Source organism: Pithys albifrons, chromosome 2, assembly GCF_047495875.1.
Source record: "Pithys albifrons albifrons isolate INPA30051 chromosome 2, PitAlb_v1, whole genome shotgun sequence".
Classification (NCBI taxonomy): Eukaryota; Metazoa; Chordata; class Aves; order Passeriformes; family Thamnophilidae; genus Pithys; species Pithys albifrons.
Genome location: NC_092459.1, coordinates 83,828,489 through 83,850,970, shown reverse-complemented (window position 1 = coordinate 83,850,970; position 22,482 = coordinate 83,828,489). Strand labels below are relative to the sequence as shown.

The 22,482-nt window shown below is 38.9% G+C and overlaps 1 protein-coding gene across 4 annotated transcripts in view; it reads right to left on the bottom strand.

The window, feature by feature from the left end:
* Positions 1–22,482, bottom strand: part of BIRC6 (baculoviral IAP repeat containing 6) — a 175,464-nt gene that overhangs the window by 17,957 nt on the left and 135,025 nt on the right. For all 4 annotated transcript variants that reach the window (XM_071575748.1, XM_071575775.1, XM_071575765.1 and 1 more), the window contains one exon: positions 1,579–1,789. In XM_071575748.1, the coding sequence (XP_071431849.1) occupies positions 1,579–1,789 (211 nt within the window). The remainder of the gene's footprint in view (positions 1–1,578; positions 1,790–22,482) is intronic.

The window sequence follows — 22,482 nt, the reverse complement described above, 5'->3', positions numbered from 1 at the left end:
TTGTTTTCAGATCCTAAGCTGGCACTGAAGAACTAACTAGTCATGCTGTATTTATTTTACCAAATTAAAAAGAGCTTATGAGTAGTAGTCATATGCCATTCTCACAAAGAAACTCTTTAGACTTCAACCTGAGGAAGTGACATGAGAAGATAGAGTTTTCCCTGGCCATTCAATCTGAGGCTAATGGAAAACCAGATTAGCAAAAAAGAACCCAATCAGTGGTTCTGGTGGATAATTATATACATATATATAGGAAATGGATTACACAGAAGCGAAATGTATTTTCCCTTTTAAGAAGATTACAATATACTATGATATGCATGATATTGTGAAAGCACAAGCTGACGTTTTTAGATGGGGATCCAACATAAAGAACTGTTTTTTGTCTTTCCTAGATCTATTTCTTTTACACTAATTCAGTGAAAAAAATCCCACCACAGGTACATTACATGCTTGATATGCAGGACTAGCAATCTCAGTCAAGGATTAGAGAAACTCACGGGTAAAGTTCAGTTCATCAGGAGTTACTAGAAAGAGTTTCCAATATTGCACTCCTTCTCAGAAAGTCATTCAGGTAATGGCTGGTAAATACTCCAAGTTTATAGTGGGAGAAAGAACATTCTACACACACCTTTTCCTGACATTATATTTACCTTCTTTTCATGATGTTTCAGCATATGCTTAGGGACAGCACTAAATTTTACAGAGAAGGACAAGGTTTCTTAACAAGCTGCCTTTAAATTTGAAGCAAGTATACAAAACCAAGAGACCAATTAATTGCTGGAAGCTGAAAATCAGTAAAATAAAGAAATGAAATTTTGTACTGGAGTATTTGCAGTTACTAATGAAGTGACAAGAGTATGCAAACCTACCAGCTTCTGTCTGTCATACCAAAAATACTCCCTGTAAATAGTGCAGTAAAAGAGACACACAGACAGATATAAATACAAATGTAGACCTGCAGCATTGATTCAGATCAATATACAGAACTGAATCTTTTTTCACTCCTGTATTATTCATAATATGAAAGAACACATGTCCTGGTTCTGGCCAGGGCAAGGTTCTTTTTGCAGTAGCCAGGACGGAGCGTGGCCAGGAGCTGGAGACCACTCCATACCACCTCAAGTCATTGCCAAGGGCAGGGGGAAGGGATTCTCTTCTGGGAAGAAGGGGCTCCTTCCAGTTAAGTAAGCCTGGGTGGAGGGAGCAGTGGAGTGGTGTCAGTTCTGAGCCCAAGGGAGAGGTTGGGTGGCACCTCTATGGTCAGCATTTTTGCATGTGAATCACTCTCTCTTTTGTACATTTTTGTTACTAATATTGGTGCTGTTGCTGTTTGTTTTCTTAACTCATTGCTGCTTCCAGTAAATTGTTCATATCTCAACACATGAGATACCTTTGGTGCCTCCAATTCTCCTCTCCAGCCTGCCACAGAGGGAGAGGAAGGGGGAGGAGGGGATGAGCAAGTGGCAGTGTTGTTTTGGAAGTCTCAGTGGGAGCACTAATTTGGGGAGTACTGTTCCTCAACCATGACGACACAACACAGTGAAAATGAAGGTTAGGGCTGCTAAAAGGGATTACCTCAGTCGGTTGGTATAGGTATCTACACAGGTCTTCATTTTAGCCAACAGGGTCCCAACAGAAGCTTGGGACTCGCACTGCTCTTCCTCCTCTTCGCTGCTTTCTCCTGACAGAGGAAGGAGTAATGGCACCATCGATGTGCAGGATGCAATAGCACGGAGCAATTCCAGCAGAGCTCGGTAAAGGGGAACGTGTCGGGCCATATCCAAAACTAAGAGAGACAAACAGTTTACAAAAATCACTAAAATTCCACTCAGTACAGACATTTTAAATAGAAAACCTACATAATAATAATAATTCTTAAAATGCTAACAACATTTAATGGTGAAATACAGTATTTTGTCATAGCCATTTAAAATTTGTATTTTAATGGACCCATCCAGAAAAAAAATTGATAAGATACCTGGAAAACAAAGGTTAAGACACAAGAGGACAAGAGTGCTAACAGGATTACCACATGCTATATTAATTTCTAGTAGCTTAATATACAGTCCTGGCTCAAGGTATATGCTGATGGTACTCCTAAGCAAAAAACTATGGAGGAAAAATGGTAACCTATGGCATAGCAGAATAAAATTTGGTAAATCTAACAGTGTAAACATTAATTAAGACTTTTGTATCATCCACTTTACTTACAGTTATCTTCTTTGGGAAAATGTGTGCACATTATTACAAGAACATTTATGACCCTTACATAAATGAGGATATCTACCTAGTAGAAGTCTAGTTTTGCTTCTTTTCATGGAGAAAAATATCATTTTAAAAACCATTATGCATTCTTCAGAGCATGCCTAAAGGCTCCAAAGAAGATATAAATTTTATCTGCATGCTTATGAACCACAGAGCAGTAAAGAAGAGGAAGAAGAAGACGTACTAGGCAGGCAAAGCTCACTGTCTTAGTGCTTTTCAGTATGCTGTGTATGTACTATAGAAGAAACTTTGGGTAGACTACAGATATCAGCTCCTCTGATTAGGAAAGACATGCAGAGATACACAATTCTAATGGATTCTCTAGCACCACATTGTTTATTTTCCTTTTCCACTTGTTTGGACAAATATGTAATGGATGTCATTTCAACTGACTTTGTATCATTAATAGAAATCCTGAAAATGTAGCAATAGGCAGATACTTTAACACAGCTGCTTCCTCTGTCCCTAGGACATGCTATTTTTAAACTAACTGCAGAAAAAAATTGCTCCAGTTTAAAGTATTCACAAATGACTGAGTTTATGATAAAATAAATTTATGCTTTTTCTAGCAAAAACCCCAGACAACAAAAAGCTCCTGACAACTTGCATTAGGACAGAACAAAGCACAGAAGAACTCTTTAATGTTTCATTTAGCACATCTCAACCTCCAAGCTAAAGCAGATCACAAACTTTCAGCTCCTGTCACCAAATCCTTAGCACTAAATACAGCATGATGGGACAGTATAAATAGCCAAGCTAAATTCAACAAGCCAGTTTATGCAGGTTTAAAGCTGGATTTATCTGGACCAGGAGTTCTTTGATCAATAGCTTGCTATTTGTCTCTTGAATATATTACAGTGGCACAAACTGGGTGAAGTGCTGTTGAACAAGATGAAAATTTAGTGAAAGAAAAAAATCTACCAGGTCTGGTATCATGGCTTTAAAATTATCCTGTGTCAAAATATTCCATATATTTTAAGCAAACTTCATTGAACTTAAATATTTGCATTAAGAAAATCAGTTCAATCATCTGTCAGTTCTTACATTTTTATATATTTATATATATATATATATATATGTGTCTCCATTTCTTATGCTCAATCTCTAGTGAACAAAAGTTGCCCAGAGAAAAATCCCCACAATGTGTAAAAAGATCTAATGATGTGTGTATAAAAAAATGAATGAATAAACAAAGAAAAAAGAAAAAAAAAAGAAAAAGAAAAAAGAATAAAGGCAGGGCGGAAGAAAGGGCAAGCATAAAACCTGGCCAGAAACCATCTCCCACCTGTAGTGCTAAAGACCAAATGACTCCTCAATTTAATCAATAGCTGTTTATTATGAGGATAGTGAGTGAGGGAAAGATATGACCTCTTAGATAACCACAGCATTTCCCTCTGGAAAGCTTTTATTTATTTATCTTAACCATGAAATTTTCATAAGGGCAGAATATATAAACTCAAATCCTTCAGTGCTGGCTTACCCTCTTCTTTGCTAAATGGATAGTTAAGTTCAAAATTACTGCCATGAAGGAAACTGAACTGACATAACTTTAAAATGGGAATGTTTTCCAGAAAGATAGAGGATTTCTTGTTTCAGCAGATCCAACTCACTTGCACTGCTTTGCAATTGTTCCCATGTGAAACAAATCAAATGCATTCACTTGGTTTCAATTTAAACAAGCTTTTAGGGAACAACTACTAATTTCTTTTACCTTAATGCCAGATTCTGCTAAGCTCAATTTTTTGATACCATTATGTGTCTCACAGTATTTTTCTCTAGGACCTTTATTATACTTACTGAGAATTACGATTCATGCAAGTGTGTCTGTCTTTCCAAAATACCAGAATTCCCCCCCATCCCCAATATAAATACCCAAAATGTTCATCAAGACTGGATATCTAAATACCAGGAAAGTTTGCTGTAAAAAACTCAAAATCAACAAATTACTGCTTATTATCTTTATTTGGCAGTTCATCTACTCCTTGTGCCTACTTTGCTTCCTGTTGAAAGAGAACACTAAGCTGACTATGGTGTATGGTTTCTGCAGATACAGCTCTGCTTTCTGACACAGGTAAAGACCTGAGCATGTTTTTAAGCTCTGTGTCACTTCTAAGACACCAGGTTTAAGCCACTAGGACATTAAGATGCTCTTCTGTAAACCACTCCCCTCACCCCCCTGGCCCAGCTCGGCTCTTTGCTGACCTGTTCCCCTCCTCCTGGTGTGACCAGCTGCCCCTCCAGCTCTCCTGACAGCACTTCTGTGGACTGGGAGAGGCTTAGCAAGTGTAGCAGATTCCAACCAGAACAGTTCAGGCTTCAGTGTTCAGGCTGTACTACTCAGACTCCATCATCATCACCTTTACCGCTTTTATTGTTTGCAGCATGTTTAGTTGGGAATTATGATAGATGTCTTTCCTGTAGACATCATTATGTATATATTTAGGGAGAGTATTTCAGAAATATAAATGATACAGCTTTCCTGTAATGAAATCCTTTAAAGAAACTGAATTCAAATACTACAAACATTAATTAAATCATAGAATACAAAACTGCAAATGACAAAAAAAGCCTACTTCCATCAAACATAAACAATGGAAATTTTGGACGATGATCCTCACATACAGGTATCTTGCCAACTAAGATGGCAGCAATTTGGATTTCCAGCAAAGGTAAACTTCCAGTGGGCAATAAAGGTGCAGCATAACACTTTCCTCGAATTAAATAAGGTAGCTTCTTTTGTAGGAAAAAAAATCCAACACACCACAAAACCAGAAACAAATACTTTTGCTTCGAGCAGAGCTATAATTTGAACAGCATTAGCAGACATTTGTCACAATCTTTATATGTGGGTACTTCAGTTGTGTAAGAAGGCACTAACAGTTTTATTTATATGGACATGCACATAAACACACCACACTGCAAATACATAGTGTTCCTACGAAAATGAAAACAGATTAAAATTCTTGGCTTCATAAAAATGACAGATGGATTCCCTGTTATCCCCAAACCAAAACAGTTACCAGATACTGGCAAACACCTTTTACAAAGAGCTCCCACACTGAGTGCACCCAGACCATCCTGGCTGTTGGGCTCGCACCAAATGGGGGGTGTGTCACATCTGTCAATTTTCATGCTCCCTGATGCTGTGGGGCAGTGAAGTGCTGAGGAAGGTCAAACTCTCAGCACCAGAGACCAGTTCAGAAGCCCCACCTCTTCAACCCTCAAACAGAACTGCTGCCCCAGAGAGTCCACCTGAACTTCTGCTAGGTTTCCTGAGCATTTCTTCAAATGACTACAATATGCCACATACTTATGTCAAAAGAAAAGATTGAATTATTTCACTACTGGACTCAAAGCAGGGATCTGCATGCAGGTTTTACCCTGCTTTGCTGTCTGCCTTGAACATCCCGTGATGCAGGTCTGCAGCTGCTGCTCACACTTCAGCTTCAGCAGCAGTTCTTATCCTTGAACAGGGCTGCCAGGAAACAACAGTGTTGCCTGGGAAGAAGACTCCAAACCCACTGCCTGGAATGTGGCAGCTTCTGCACCATCTGATCCAAGCTGCTTCCCATCCGAGCCTGCCATGTGCTTCTCAACTTCCTTTCAGTAAATACACATCAAGGGCTTGCCTTTTGGCTGTACCAGCAGTTAACCAGTTCAACCAGCAGAGCATGAAGCAGAGCACAAGACTAAGAGCTGCTGCTGAAGCTGAGTGTGAGCAGCAGCTGCAAACCTGCACCACAGCCCCTGCCAGGGGCCGCAGGCAGCCAGCCCAGGGCGGGGGAGCAGGGCCAGGAGGTGACACAGAACAGCAGGGCAGCATCACCACGGGGTGGGCAGCAAGATGATGACAGCATTACTCTTGAAGGGTAGAATCCCAGTGCCACAGACAACTCCAGCAGCAACATCTGTATTAACACCTTTGTTCTACTAATTGTAGGAATTATGAGTGGACATGTTCAAAAACCAGGCCATTGTCTTACTGTCCCTGCTAAACAGCGAGGAAGCTCAGAGACAACAGGCAGCATACATGTATGTATGTATGTATATGTACGTATGTACGGCCAGACTTTGCGAACGCAGATTTGGGCAGGGCTCTCCCCAGGTGGGTGTGCTTCCAGCCTGCACAGTGGATTTTTTAGGTGAGGCACAGCGTGCGCAGAATTGGGCCCACTGTTTCAGTCCTGAGGTCCATCTGCCACGGCCAAGCAAGCTCGGGACTGTCACAGCACCCAGCACTAACCGGGGCTGATCCTGCTGAGCATCCGAGATGTGACGGGATGGGATGGCAGGGAGGCATTGAATTGCCAGGGGACGGTCCCACTGAGACTCGAACTCAGGTCCTTGGGATTCAGAGTCCAGAGTGCGCTCCTTTACACCACAGGACCGCCCCCGGCAGCATAAATATTTACTCACAATTCACATAAAAAAATGTAGCTCAGGTCTAAATTTATTTCATTGCATGTCAAAAAAGCAGAAATATCAGCAGAGTCACTGCCATTTACTAAGACAGGTAGGGATGGCAAACACCTCATGGTTTAGGGGAATAAGATCTTCCATTCCTCTGGGTAATAAAGGTCAAATTTTACTGGAATCTCTACATTCAGTAGCCTCTTGCCACAGTATTTGCAATTTAGAAAGATGCTAAAGTCTAAAAGGTAAAAGAACAGTCATTTCATGAAACTAAATCACCTTTATATGCTAGTAACAATCAGTCTGATTTGGGTGGAGGGAAGAGGAGGATGACTTGAAGTTATTTTAAGAAGCCTTGACTTTCACAAACTGCTGAGCATCCTGTTTTTTGAAGACTGCAGTCTTTCACATGCCTAAAGGTCATGAGATATTACGGCACTGATCCCATTTTTTAAATCTTTTAACCTAAGCCTACTTATTCCTGGGAAACAATCAATTAACATTCAAAGACTGTGTATGATTTCAGAATGTCTCAGTTGCTTTCCACACATCTATTTATTCATCACTAATACAGATCTATTCCTTACAAAAGCCTAAGCCTACCCACATGCAATTACAACCTTATATAATGAAAAGGCACATGAGGGCAGGTAGTTTCACAGGATCAAGGCATCACCTTAAGTTTCATATGTATCTGTAACAAGATAATGGCCCAACTGAGTCTAATACCCCTTTGCTTTCTTTTAATATTATACAATATTCAAACAAAGGATAGCCAGACCTAATGGCCCATTAAATAGATAGTACTGAACAGCAATAAATTTTTTTTGCAATTGATTTAATATCCTCAGTTCAACTTAACTGGCTATGAATAAGATTATAAAACTTATTTCCACTGCAAAGGTGTAAAGTATATTTAAAACATTTAACAAAGAATATGCACATTTATTCTAAAATAAAGTATCAATATAGTACATCCATTACATAAAAAACTTTCACACTTCAGAGTGAAAGAAACACAGAAGAATAATTTGTAAGAAAACAATGAAAAGTTCTGCTTTACTTGCATTTAATGTGAAGGCCTTCCCACCATGATTCTCACAGAATTCCTACCCAAAGGAGCCTACAAACTAGGTAAAAAAACCCCAAACCAGACACTTAGGGGAAAAAAAAATCAAATTTTACCACTATTAACTATATGAAAAGGCCAGCTGGAGACCCTCCTTGCTTCTGCACTACGAGAATAGCTGTCTATATATTATATGATCTCAATTTATCTCCTGTAATAATTTCTCATTTTCTTGATTCATTATTTAAGGACAGTGAATTTCTGTTGTTTTAAGAGGTCCACAGAAATATGACTATTTTTCTTATGTACAATTTCTTTTTACTTCTGACCAATACACCTGACACCAGACTGCCATTCTGCCTTTCTTGAAGGAAAGAAGGCTGTGCAGTCACAGCAAAAGGCACCACTGGAAACTCTTTCCAAATTACAGCCCTTTTATTTGTCTTCTCAAAGAGATCTGCTACTGCAGTTACAGGAGGGATGTAGATCAATTATCAATTCAAAGGAAGTAACTGAAAAGAAAATGCCTTCTGGAGGAACCCATATGTAAACCCAGGAAATGTAAAGGACACTTCCTTCTTGCATGGGGTAAAGTTTCCAGTCAGCCTTCAAGTCTCATTTCTTATTTTGTTTTTGATCTATTTCAACGAGACTTTTATCTTCCTGGAAAAGTGAATAATTATGTTTTGTTAAATATTCATCCAGAAGTAGCCATCTAATCCTGCCTCTGTTTTAAGGCAATGTGAAAGTAAACCACTGACAGTTATGCAGAGTAACTATACTATAAAACTCTTCTATTCATATCACACACAAATGCTCAAAATTTAGTATCGTGTATTCAAACCTCCTGTGCAAAAAAACCCCAATAAAATACCTTTGAATTTCAAGAAACCAATTTTTTCTTTTATAGTAATAAAGTTTAAAGGACATGGTATTTGCTTTTAGCTCTTTCAGCTGATGATAAGACATTCTCATTACTGTGCTACTTATTAGAAATTTTAAGACTAATGTTAACAACATGACCGCAGTACCACACTCAGGTGCCACTACATTTTTCTATTTTATTTATCCTTTTAAAACTCCAAATAAATTAAAAGTAGATCCTAAATTTCTGTCAATTTTGCACAATTTCTATAACATGCTTAGTAATTACTGAGGACATATTTTTTGATGCCTCAGTATGTTATTAACAAACCTAAAACCCTCAGCCATCATCAAATTAAGGACTTGCGGATCTCATTATCATCTTAAAGACTCTCAGCAGCTACAAACGCCACTTTCAACAAAACCACACAAAGGAAACACTCATTTTGGATTTTTAATTAAACCTCCAGACACAGCCTTGCAGCCACAGACACTGCCAAGCATGAACGAGACACACTCTTTCCAGTAGGGCCACACATCCTCTTGCTAAATATTTTAGAACTGGAGCAGTTCCTCAGCCCCCCCTTACTGCATCTTTGAAAACATATGATCTATGAATGCAGCCCCTGCTGCAGGCAACAGTGTCAGTTCCAAATACGTCATGCTCTGCTGCCTCCTGATTTTCTGTTTCAGAATCAACCCAGGGCAAGCCTCTTTTATAATAGGCCTAATTAACACCCTGTGTTCTGCTCCATTTTGATGGAAAAAGAGATTGCCTACAGAGGAGGTCAGAATCAGATCTCTTTAAGTAAACACTAGCCTTTGGGTAAAAATAAAACAAAAGCTTTTTAAATATTGTCACCTTGCAATAATTTAATTAGCTGGACTTTTTCTTCACTTTTTAAAAATAACACCAGTATTTTCACAGTACTATTCTAAGTATGAGGAAAAATTACATCAGAAGAGACTAGTCCTTTGCATAATGAAGCAGGAGAGAGGGGTTAAGCCCCCTTACAGGTCATGAGTTACGAATCCCACATCAGAGCAGTAAAACAACGCAAGGGCGGGCCTCTGAATTTAATGGGTATAGTGTCAGGCTCCAAGTTATTTTTATTGATCAGCCTGAAAATTTTGTTGTTCTGATGTCAGCACTGAGCCCATTAGCAACCAAAAAAATAAATGACATCAAGTAGTAGAGAAGGTGAAGATGTATTAGAAATTACTAACTGAGGCTGCATTCATAGAATCATAGAATTGATTGGGTTGGAAAAGACCTCCGAGATCATCAAGTCCAACCCTTGGGCCAACTCCAGTCCCTTTACCAGATCATGGCACTCAGTGCCACGGCCAATCTCAGTTTAAAAACCTCCAGGGATGGGGAATCCACCACCTGTCTGGGCAGCCCATTCCAATGCCTGATTACTCTCTCTGGAAAGAAGTTTTTTCTGATCTCCAACTTAAATTTCCCCTGGCAGAGCTTGAGCCCGTGCCCCCTTGTCCTATTGCTGAGTGCCTGGGAGAAGAGACCAACCCCCACCTGGCCAGAACTTCCCTTCAGGTACCACTTCCCATTAGTACCACTTCAACACTTTTATGTGCATTTCCCCCCTTTCTCAAAAAGACAGGACAGAAGGGATGAGAGAAAGGCAACTAAACAAGACAAGGTACAGAATGAGCAGTATATAAAATGAAACAGACTAAGACGTTGCAATCCCAGTGACTAACAAAGGGTTGTTTTAAAATTTAGAGTGAGAAAAGCGAAGAGAAGAGGATAGATCAATATATTCACATGAACAGGCACACCATCAGAAGAAACAGTGCCATTTGTCACAGAATGCAAAACTTTTAAGCTTTGGAAAAGCTTAGCACTAAATGTCAGGGCAGTAAATTTGTTACAGGTTCAAAAGTAATTGGGTAAATTGATGTAAGAACAGGCCACCAAAGGCTAATAAATGAGGGGACACCACCCTTGGCAACCTACTAGCAATACCAAAGCCACACATGTGCACATCAGCCCCATCCCTCTGTTCTCCCGTGGGCATGTGCTACTGTCTGCTATTGGTGATAAAGTAATGGGCTTACAATCATGGATGGTCTCGGCATTGTGCCCTGTGTCTTCTAGGAAACTTGGGAAAAATATACAGTTAAACTGCCACAGGAAATGAAAATTGGGCTCAATTATAGAAGCAAATGCATTGCTCAAGTTGGTTGGTCAGTCATCTGTAGTGTAATAATGTGGCTCAAGACCTTTGCTCTTAACTATTTCTGGTTTGCATATTTTTTAAAGAATATTTGATTTTGGTGAAGTTAAGTATTTTCAGGAAAATTTTGTTTACAATTAAAGTCCAAGAACACTTTCACATACGTATCCACAAATCCAGGAAAAAAACCTTTGTCTTGAAAAGTGTAAGGCATGATTCCATTAGTGTGTCTGTCGAGTAAACAGACACAATTTCCTGTATTTTGGAAGGACAGGAAAAAGAAAAACAGTACAAAAGACATGAAAACCGAACTGATCTTTTAAAGCGTAAGTGACTACTAAAACTATGCACTATCCCCAGTTTTGGACATATTGCTATTTAATGCCACACTAAAGTCCTTACAATGGAATCCATTAGAGAGATCACTTCTTGCCATTAAACAGAGCTCCAAATAAACCCCAATAAGTGGTAAGGTAATTAAGAGATGCTTCTTGGAGGCTATATAGCCATCTCATATGGAGGTTGGGGAATACATCATCAAGCAAGAATGAAGGGAATCTAAAAATGCAAAATTGTGTATTCACTGATTTTGTTCAATTGGAAAAAATGGCCCAGCAGGCACCAGCAGAGAAAGGCTGTGTGTAAAGTATTGAAGGGTAAGTACATACTTGGATCCAACCCCACTGCAACTTTTAAGAATCTCTCCTCTGAAAAAAGCTGGATTTACCCAACATCAGTTCTTTAAAACCAGTAACATATGAAGAAACACAATTAAAGCATAAAGCTATAACCAAATCATGTTTGCATCAAAATCTAGAAAATAAGGGCAAAAAAGCATCAACGTAAATTTCCAGGACGCTATCCAATAAATACAAAATAACATAAAGAAAGGCACAAAGAAATGTATATTAAAAAAGCATGTGAAGAAAAGTGTAAAGAAAAGCATTCAGAGGCTGCATGAGAAGAAGTTGTTTGCCTGGTTGAGGGATGAAAAGAAACTTCACTAGTAATACAGCCTTTACTGTAGCATTTAGTAAGATGAAAAGAACCAATAATTTCTATTTGAGGTAGATGTACTGAAATAAATTTAACATTAAAGGTAAGATAGAAGTGTCAAATTAATCTTCCGCTTAGCCAAGGATGTAAGAAAAAACATAAAATTTAAATATTCAGCAGACAAACCCTTTCTTGAAAAAATAAATTCAAAACACATCAGGAGGTGGAAGCTTGCCTACCACCTCATGTTAAGTGTCTTAAGTGTGCAGCACTCCCAAGAGATGAAAAGTATCACTGCTTTAAGAACAGGAATCAGGATTTTTAAAGAAGTTAATCTGGCTTTCATCACCCCCTGCACTGGAGGAGGGAATAGTGATTTCACTATTTTTGGCAGAGGAGTGGGCAAGCAGCCACCCTGAAATGGTCCTCTGTCTGAGTGTTACCTCTTCCAGGCCATTAAAGAGTCACTAGTATTTTAGAATAAGATGGGAATCTAAAATAAGATGGAAATGTGCCATTTCATTGCACATGCTGCAGAAATCAATGCAGAAATTCAAAATTAGATAATGAAGTTGTGGGGTGTTTTTAAACCATTACTTCAGCTGATGGAAAAAGGCCCAGACTTGGGTCTTTTGTTCTGTCAGCAGAGGATACCAACATTTTTACTGGAATGAGAGGATATGCAGTTCCTGTGCTTCATGATGAGCTTTCCCTGTGTGTGAGCACACCTACAAGACCACATCCTCAGGGGACAGAAAGAAGACTTCTTCAGCATCTCATTCTGCCTTAAATATCTAATTATGTCACATAGCCAAGACGGCAAAGGCCCTGTGCATATGCAAAACAACTTTTATCACTCCAATGCAGTTTTCAGAGAATAGCATTGTTTAAATACCAAGATGAGGTTTTGGTAAACATGCAAAGTGCAGGCTGAAAAGAAAAATTCAAGCCTAACAGCCTCCCTGATTCAGAGCTAGATGAAAGGTAACCCCTTGTACTCACTGCCTACTCAAAGTACCTTAGAGTACAAACAGCTATATGGTAAATGTATCAACCAGTTTAACATAGATGGGAGGAATCATCTCTGTGCCAGAGACTTGTGCAATAGGAGACTTTGCACCTTCATGCAACCTCATGCAAGTTCCCGCACCACTTACAAAAATGGATCATTCCCCATTATGTTACAGTAGAACAATAAAAAACCCCTCAAAATAAAATAAATAAAATAAAATATTCTGTTGTTAATAAGCTGTACTATCTTGATTTTGTTCTCTAGAGAGGACAAGAAGATACAAATAAAATCATAAAATCCTATAGTTTGCAAGTTGGAATAACAGATGAACTCTTTGTCTAGACAAAGTCCTTCAGCCACAGAGATCTGTTTCCTGTGAGTTGTGCTCATTACTAAGAACACCCTCAGAGAACAGTAAGAAATATGAATGGGAAGTGTCTGCATAACAATATGGGATATGGCAGATACATTCACAATATTTTATTTTCAAAAACAGGAGACGAAAAAAAGAACACAAAAAGAAAGAAAGGCCACGAGAGACTGTTACTGCCCAGAAAATAAAATCCTATCAGTTGGCCAAAAAGTCAGCTTTTCAACTGCTGAAAACAAAAGCCAGTCATCACCTCAGTGTTCGAGGAAGTTCTTCAATGCACATTGAACTACACACCTCAACTGAAGAATTCTTCCCTGAAAGTATAGTGAGCTTGCTCTTAGTAAAGGCAAAGCAACAAAGTCCAGGATGAGCCCTGGCAAACTGCTCCGTGAAGGAACAGGAAGGGATCGGTACTTTCATTGGTTAGGAAATTCTTTGCAGCTTATCTAAGTGTGCTGTCACTACTTGACAAAGCTGATAACATACATGGAAGAAGACAAAAAAATGAAAAGCTTTGAAAAATTTGAAAAAATTCAGAAGTCTCTTGCATACCACAAAACAGCCTGTGCCCCCTAAGCAGTTACTGTATCTTACCAGGAAGGCACCAGAGTTAAAAACCAAAAGGAAACCAGGAGAGGAGCACATGGTACATTCCTGCTATATAATACAGAAGCATAGGACATCTAGTATGGTATCACATTCTCCTCTGCTGTCATATTCTCTTCTCAAAAAAGACTGAGTCTGTTGGCAGTGAGAGGCATCATTTTTACAATTAATTCTTAATGCCTCTAGTAAAACCTGTGAATGTTTGTATCACGTGGCACTGCACAGTGATCTATTCCAGACACTCAGCACTCACATTCCCAACCGTCATTCCCAAGCCTAAATGAAACCACTTGAGATGTACTGTGTGACTAAAGTAAAATAAGAAAAAATGGTAGGACCAGTAGTATTTACACTAGAAATTTCAAAGATACAATGTGGTATCTCCAATTTTGAAGGGCTGGCTAGATGCCTTTACCAATTACCCTCAGAGGGGAGTCTCGTACTTACAGACTCCCAATCTTGTCCTGTAAGTGGGGATACAGCTACCAATGTTGGCTTCCAGTTAGTGAAGGAAAAAAAGGAACTCCCAGAAGAAATGCTCATGGGCCTTAGCAATGAGATAAATGGCCCAGGAAAGCCCAGGCTCCCTTCACATTAAACATGGCAGAAACTTTACTGCCTTGTGCCTTGAACTGTCAGGTCAGTGACCTGTACTGTTTGCTCAAAATTAAACAGCTGACCAGCCATTGGCAGAGATAATTTCATTGAACACTCATGGCCAAAACCAAACACTTTTGAAAACAACCATCCATAACTTTTAGTTCTCAAGTGAGCAATTAAAGGCAAATGTACAGAATCTAACTTCAGAAATGAAATGAACACCAGCTGCATCTCGTGTATGATTTGTTAGCCTCTATACATCCTGGTATCAAGGACCAGCATCGAAGTGTCTGTCTCCTGAAAGCTTACTAAAAAAGATAACATCTGTGGGAGGCAGGAAAAGCAAACAGCATAGTTTAGTTTCCTTTTACATAAAACACATTACACAATGGAGTGCAAGGCATAAAGGTCTGTCAAAAAAGTACACCTCCAGTTAGCACCAGAAGAGTTATGTTTAAGAGGATTCAGAGGGAAATAGTAAAAAATTACAGATCCTTGGCAGGCAGATACAGATACATAAGCAGTCTGTTGCTCATGCTTTCAAGACAGTCATATTACCCTGTAACCACAAGGGCCAGAAATTCATAGCAGTCTCAGATGAGAAAGAAATCTTGTTTACTTATGTCTTCAGGATTATCCTGTAAAGTGCCTTCAGAAGCTTAGTCATCATTTGGAAAAATTTCTTTTATTTAAAGCTCATAAAAACAAACTGACAGACCAAAGACTCCACCCCACTCTTGATTCAAAAGTAAAATATGTTCATTTAGGTAGCAGAATATGAAAGAGAATCTGTGGGTGAGAAGCAGAAGGAAGAACAATGTGAGATGCAAGAAGCCCCACTGAAACCTAGCCTTTATCCCTTCTATTTCTCATCTGATAATTTCATGAGCACCTCTACCACAAAAATCTCTACCTTCTGGAAAATTTAACAGGCACTTTAATTCACCGTGATCAAATGAGTGGGGCCAGAGGGTGCAAGCTAGTCTGAGATATGCTCTGTATGTGCAGCTGCAAAGTACACCACCAGCTGTATAAATCAATGAAGAGCCCATCAGTTCATAAATTTATGTTTAAAAGCCATATAAACCAACGTGCAGTACAGAAACAGATAAAGATTGAAGCAGAAGATCTAGTCTCTCAGTGACCTTTGCTAAATATGGACATGTTGAAAAAAATACCTCCAATAGTTCTTGTGAAGCAAACCTCAGTCTTGAAAAGACTAAGTGCTTTATCTGTCACTCAATCTAGTATCCAATTACAAACCAAATTTAAGCTGCTTCATTCCTCCTAACAACTAGGTTTTTAATTTTCAAAGATTTCAATGCCATGATGTTTCAGTACATAATTACTCCTTATAAATTACAACAAATTTTTGCAACACAGCAGAGCTGAAAGTACAAATTTATAATTTGTTCTTTCATAAATCTTTTATATTATTAACCACTCAAAGAGATAATTGGCTTTGACATTTAAAAAAAAATAGTTCTAATCCAAAAGCACTATCTACTAGGAAACAGCCTGCTACTTTAAATGCTTTGAAAATATAACAAGCATATATTCATACTCTTTTGTAATAGAAAATAAGAGATTTGGTGAGATATTTTCATCCTCTTATTCCAAAACTATTTCCAACCAAAGATGGCAAAACAGAGGAAAGAAACATAGCAAAAGATGCTGGGATGGTGGTATCCTCTAGGTTTGTTTTGGTTTTCATCAGTCATCTGAAAACTCCTGAGAAAGAACACATCTTGTCTGTTAAAGGTGAGATACTTTAAGGTCTTTGGAGAAAGTGGAACTTGTAGTACTGCAGTTCTCTGAGAGCCACCCTCCTGGACTATGACCAGTTCTCACTACTCTGAATCACAGAATCGATTGGGTTGGAAAAGACCTTCGAGATCAACTCCAACACCAGTCCATTTACCAGATCATGACACTCAGTGCCACGTCCAATCTCAGTTTAAAAACCTCCAGGAACGGGGAACCCACCTCCTCTCTGGGCAGCCCATTCTTTCTCTCTGGAAAGAATTTCTTTCTGATCTCCAACTTCCCCTGGCAGAGCTTAAGGCTGTGCCCCCTTGTCCTATTTCGGACTGCCTGGGAGAAGAGACCAACCCCCACCTGGCTAGAACTTCCCTTCAGGTAGTTCTAGACAGTGATGAGGTCACCCCTGAGCCTCCTCTTCTCCAGGCTAAACAACCCCAGATCCCTCAGCCTGCTTCCACTCTGCTTGCCACTAAGGACCCAACAGTCACTTAAGGGACTCCTTCAACACAACAAAATTTAGGAACATGACAGCTCAAGAAATTGATACTTGAAAGCCCTAATACTCCTACAGAAGCCTGAAGCCTACACTGAAACCAATGTGAAGAAATAGTCCCAAAAAATCTCTTGAGCTGCTGAGAAGAGCTCTGAATCAGAACCGAAACATTCTAAAAGTTACTAACCACTTTATAAAGGTACAATAACCATACAAGAGATTCTTTTAGATACCAGTAAAGAAAGGAAAAATTACGATTGCCCAACATCCCATGTGAGACTAGAGACTGAAGAAGAAAAAACAGCCTCTTGCACTTTTTCCATCATTCCCTTCCACCATACTCAGAAGGTCACCACACAGCTGGGGCTGAAATCCCTACCTAGAAGACATTGGCAGACACGCCCTCTCAGGCTGTGTGTGAAGGTGCTAACAACTCCCCGGAGGGGAGTTATCACAGGTCCTATCTCATAAGCTTCTTTAACACCCAGCTTGTATCCTGAGGGTCAGGCATGCCCTGGGCAGCAGCTGCAAATGGTTCACTGTTAATAGTTCATGAGAAATAACGCAGAGGGTTTAGAATACACAGCTTTGGTCACTCCCACACAGTGATAAACTGGTCCCAGCTTGCTGAATGAGGACAATCATGAAACCCCCAGACAACAGCCAAAAGGCAGTGAAGTTCCTCAGCAAATGAAAACCAAGATGTAGACACACAGACAAAGTGTCAAAATCATCAAGTAAATGCTGAGCTGTAACACATGAAAGAGCTGTGACTGACAACAGTAAGAAGTCTAAAAATAACTTGTGCTGCTACAGATAAAGGATCTGTTCTTCCTCTTCTTTGCACAGAAGAGTAAAAAAATACTTTGAAACCTGGCCACGCCCACCACTACTGAGTCAAGGGCACCACACATCCATCTGTATCATAAAAAAATAGGATGAGAGCTCCCACAAAGAAAACAGTAGCTGTGTGAAGTTCCCAAGAGAGAGGAAAAAACCAAAAACCTAAGGAAGAAGAAAGCAGTGTGGCTATCCACTTCTCACTTATGCTAAGTGAACCAGTTCATCTTAATTTGTGCATACTATTGCATCTCCCAGGAGACACAGTTTTGCCCTATTGTTCTGCAATTTAACTGAAAAACTGACAGACTTAATAAAGAAAAGTTTGTGGAGGGTGTCAGAGAAGAAAACTAGAATGCATCACCTACAGGATGCATGTGCTACTACTACATTTTAAGTACTTTCCTGCATCTTAGGGAAAATGCAGAACAACTACAAGGGAAAAGAGTCTTCATGGCCAACTGATATATGCATGATCTTTGGGATTTCATTACAGCATTTTAACCTAAATAGTTATTTGAGTATAGACAGCCCTTTCTATTGTTCTATTTTCACCTTCAAATGTTTCTTTACATTCTGCTTTAACTTGCAGCCTTTGTCAGAGCACTTTCTCTCCATAAAGGCCAATTACATCTGACTCAAAACATACTGTTTTAATGAAAAAGAACAACCTTAGTGTATGTGAAAATCAAAATTACATAAATGCATAAAAATACACGAGGAAAAAGAAAATATACATTTTTGTTAAGTGCACTTGCCCAGTTTGTAATTGTGATGTTAAGGTTATACCACATTACTCACGGCAGTAGCAAATAGCAGGATAATGATCATCCAAGGATTAAGACTGTAAATAGTTGAATTTATACCACTGAGTTTTTACAAGACAGCTTGGCAACTTCCTCTCAAGTATGAATATCTTTAAAATATGACATAGATTTATATTGCCTAAGGTCTATTCCCATGCAACAGAAACGACATCAGCAGTAATGAACAGAGTGACCTTTAATCAACCGAATTTGTTCCGCTCACAGAATACTACATAAATCAGTTACCAAGGAGTTGCCAAAGTCTACTAAGTGCTTGAAAGCTCTTCCTGGATGTAAGTAACAGAATTAAATTGAGGATGTTTTTTGGATACCACTGTCCAAACCCCACATACTATGTAACCATGTAATGTTCACTCCAAAATAGACGGGTTTATTACTGACTTGTATAAAAAGTACTCCCAAACTCGAATGTTATTTTACACAAAATGTAAAATATCTCCCCATCTTTCCAAATATCATCAAATACTTTGGATAAATCCAGGCTTTTTCAAATCAACCTGTATCATTCATTTTATTCATGTGAGAAATCTTGCACAAAAGTTTCCCTTCACAATGGAGATGCACTGGAGCTATAAGAAAGTTATTAGTAAATGCCAACTTCCACCCAACATGGATGAATTCCTCATTTCCTACAACTGACAAATGATAAGCCTGACAACCTTTATTTTTTTCTTCTCAAACAGTAACTCTCTACCACCACTAAGAGCTTAAGCAGCTGCTGCCCCATCCCTCTTAGTGTGCTGTGCTAGAGATTTATTTTTGGCGGGGTCTATTTTCCAAACTCGTTTACAGCACAGACACGCACACCAATACAATGGAAGGAGGGAGAAGTCCCATCAAACCATGGCAAACACTGGACCTGAATCACAGTGTGCAAAAAGCGTCTCCCCCCCTCAGCTGTGTGCAGAGGGAGTCCAGAGAGATTGGTTTCCCTGGGTTCACTGGAGCCACTGAAGTGCCAGTTGCATCATGACTATGAAAATGGCAGAGCACCATGAGACCTCAATGGTATAAACCAGGCCAAGAAATATCCTGTGATTTTTTTGCTGCTCTCTGTGGATATATCTTAATTAGATGGTTCTTTGCAGTGGAGCTGAAAATATATCATTAATCTTTAAATAAAATATGCATGTTGCACAATTTCTCCCTTGCACAAAGGAAAGGGTTTGATTTTTAACATGTGAGGGTTAATGCAGTAAAGTGGCTTGAAAATTCGGTTACTGTGAGGTGCTCTCAGCAATGTGAATGGTCAGAATACACAGGTGAAAATTTCCACATCTTTGTATTCCTGAATGGCTCTAAATGAATACAAAAATACATTCAAGATACATAGACACAAAACAATTCCAAGAACAACTGAAGGTGCACCATTTTTTCCAGAACAAGGGAAGAGCAAGTGCTTGAACGGAAAGACCACATACACATAGTAGAATATATATTTAAGGAAGCTATGCTGGAGACATTTAGACTTATTAGTTGACTCTTTTGCAGTCAAGCAATTTCACTGAGGCAACGTAACTTTCAGGATAAAGAGCAAATAACGTGGAAGTACCATACAACTCACAGTACCTCAAAAACAGTATTTATAATTAAAGTAATGCACATGTAAATATGCAGCTACTAAGAAACTAACAAATAGACACTTTACAAAAATAATGAGCAAAAATTTAATGTAAATTGAGTTGAAAACGGAAGAATTTAAAGCAATGATTTTACTCTCTTTTGCTTTCTTACCAAAAGATTATTGAAAAGTGACTCTCAAACAATGCCTTGTAATTTCTGAAATATGCTGTTCTGGAAAATTATCAAGGCTTCCAGTTACCTTTGTAATGTTTAAATTGAATGAAATTGTACTTTGATTTCTCATATACATACACAAAAGTACATTCTTGCATGTTTGAATTCTGAACTGCTTGACACGGCAAGTATTTTTGACAAAACACATTTTCTGATACATGGTAAAATACGGTTGCCTTCACATCAAGAGGGATGCTGTACCAATGAAAACACATTGCACTCTCAGGCTTCACAGATCAAAGAAACCAAATAAAATGATCTGAAACACAGCTACTTCCAGAGGTTATTAAAATTTTGTGGATTTTTTTATCTGAAGAGATTGGGAGGAGAAGACTTTGCAGAGTTCTCCCCCGCTTTCCACCTGGGCAAGAAAAAACTGCCTCTCTGCTTTAGCTAGGGTAAAATTGTGTTGATGCTTTCCGTGAAATCAGAACAGGAATGCTTTTCTGTAAGTGTGTGTTTTCATTAATTACATGGTAACCTGCATTCTTTGGGTGATGAAATAAAAGAAGAAAAGCATTAGAAGTAGTATTTCCCATGGAAACAATTGCCTGTCAAACAAAGCATAAAAAGACAAAAGGCAGAAACACTGTTTCAGCTTGAATGCCTTAATGTCACCATTTGTCATGCAGCACTTCCTCTGAAAACCCCGAAGTACAGTTAACTCTGCTCCTCTTTACACCACACACTTTCCCTGATGGTACAGGATTAAAATGTGCCTGGCCTGACAATGAAACAGCAGAGCCATCGCACATTGTTATGCAACTCACTGTCTGCAAGGGTGGCTCGTAGCTCCTTCTTTATTCAGCAAGTGCCAAGTGCATGTTTAATCAATGTCACAGCTCACCACAGTGTGCAACTAAAGCCACTGTCATTCCTTTCTTCAGATTTGCCTGGCTGAGTTATGCAATGCTCCGAAGAATTCCTTGGAATTCTTTCCAGAGGCTCTGAATGCAGGTGTGTGACAGCGTTCACACTACTGCCAGCAAAGCAGACTTCTTTCCATCCTTTTGCAGGCTGGACTAGAATTACATAGTGTGACTGCACGTAGTTCGCTGCATTTGGAATTACAGCATGTCAACGTGAGAAAGCCTCTTCAGACAGCTGAGAGTAAATCAAAGCCTGGGGTTTTCGGAAGTCTTGATATATAACTAAGTATAACTGAATAAAACCGAGAGCTGTTTGTATTTTTTAAGAGAAAACAGAACAGCATGCATTTTGTTGCTCTGCATCATCTAAGGAAAAAAGCCTCAATTTTAATGGGAATTAGTCAACAGTGAGGATCATTACGAGAAAGTGCTTTACTGTTTTTCGACTACACTTGCTTTACTGGATTACTGAAAGAGAACACTAGTCACTTGGAAGATTCTGTAACATTATTAACCTCACCGATAAACTTCTTCATCAAGAAACTGTGCTCCTATCTGATCTGTCTGAGTGAGGAGAGAAGCCTCTTCATGAAGATAAAAGCCTGGCTTGCCACTGAATCTACGAGTAAGAAGCATGTCTGATGACATTTTATTCCTGATGCAATGTAGGGTAAGAAATATTCTTTTTCTTTTTACCTTTCTGTAAAATCTGCTCTGAGCTGATGGCATTAATTACACTCACAGCAGAAATATGGTCATCTCTAATGATTAAAGATGTTTGCCAGGAGAGAAAAATTCTATTTCATGAAAAATTGTGATTGTAAATCTTCAGCAAATTGGAGTTATCTGAACTAGTAGATATCCAAATCAAATTTCTGATCAATAAAGCTAAAACAGCATGGCAGATTGCACATAAGATCAACATCTCAGTCACCAGTGAACATAGTTTTACAGGGAATATGTTTCTAAGGATATCTGACTGTAAATTAAGAGTACTAGAGCAGCTAAGTAATAGAATCGACCTGTCAACCTCACTTTTGCAACAACAGAAAGATAATAAATCAGATATGCATCTGTATATGTCCACCTCAGATTTCTATATTGCATAGAATTTTGCCTCTGTAACAGTACTACTGTTCTGTGGAATACTGCAATAATCAGCACATATTTCAAAATCCTTTATATTTGAAAAGATAGACATTATCTGTTAAATGTTTACTGTTACATGGATGTCCAACAGCTGATGTATTAAACATGACAAAGGATAATATCTCACCTGCAACTGCCTGCTTAGGCTCCCTGGTGAAAAACAACTGTGATACTGTATTAAGGAGGCATATTTTCCATGTTTGAAAACAGCAGGCATGAATATTTTCAACTGTTTTTCTACTGTGGAGTTAAATATTTAAGAATGGCTCAAAATGCACATAACCTCCCCAGGCATTTGAGTATTCCACAATGCTCACATACCTGCCTTTATCAATTTCATG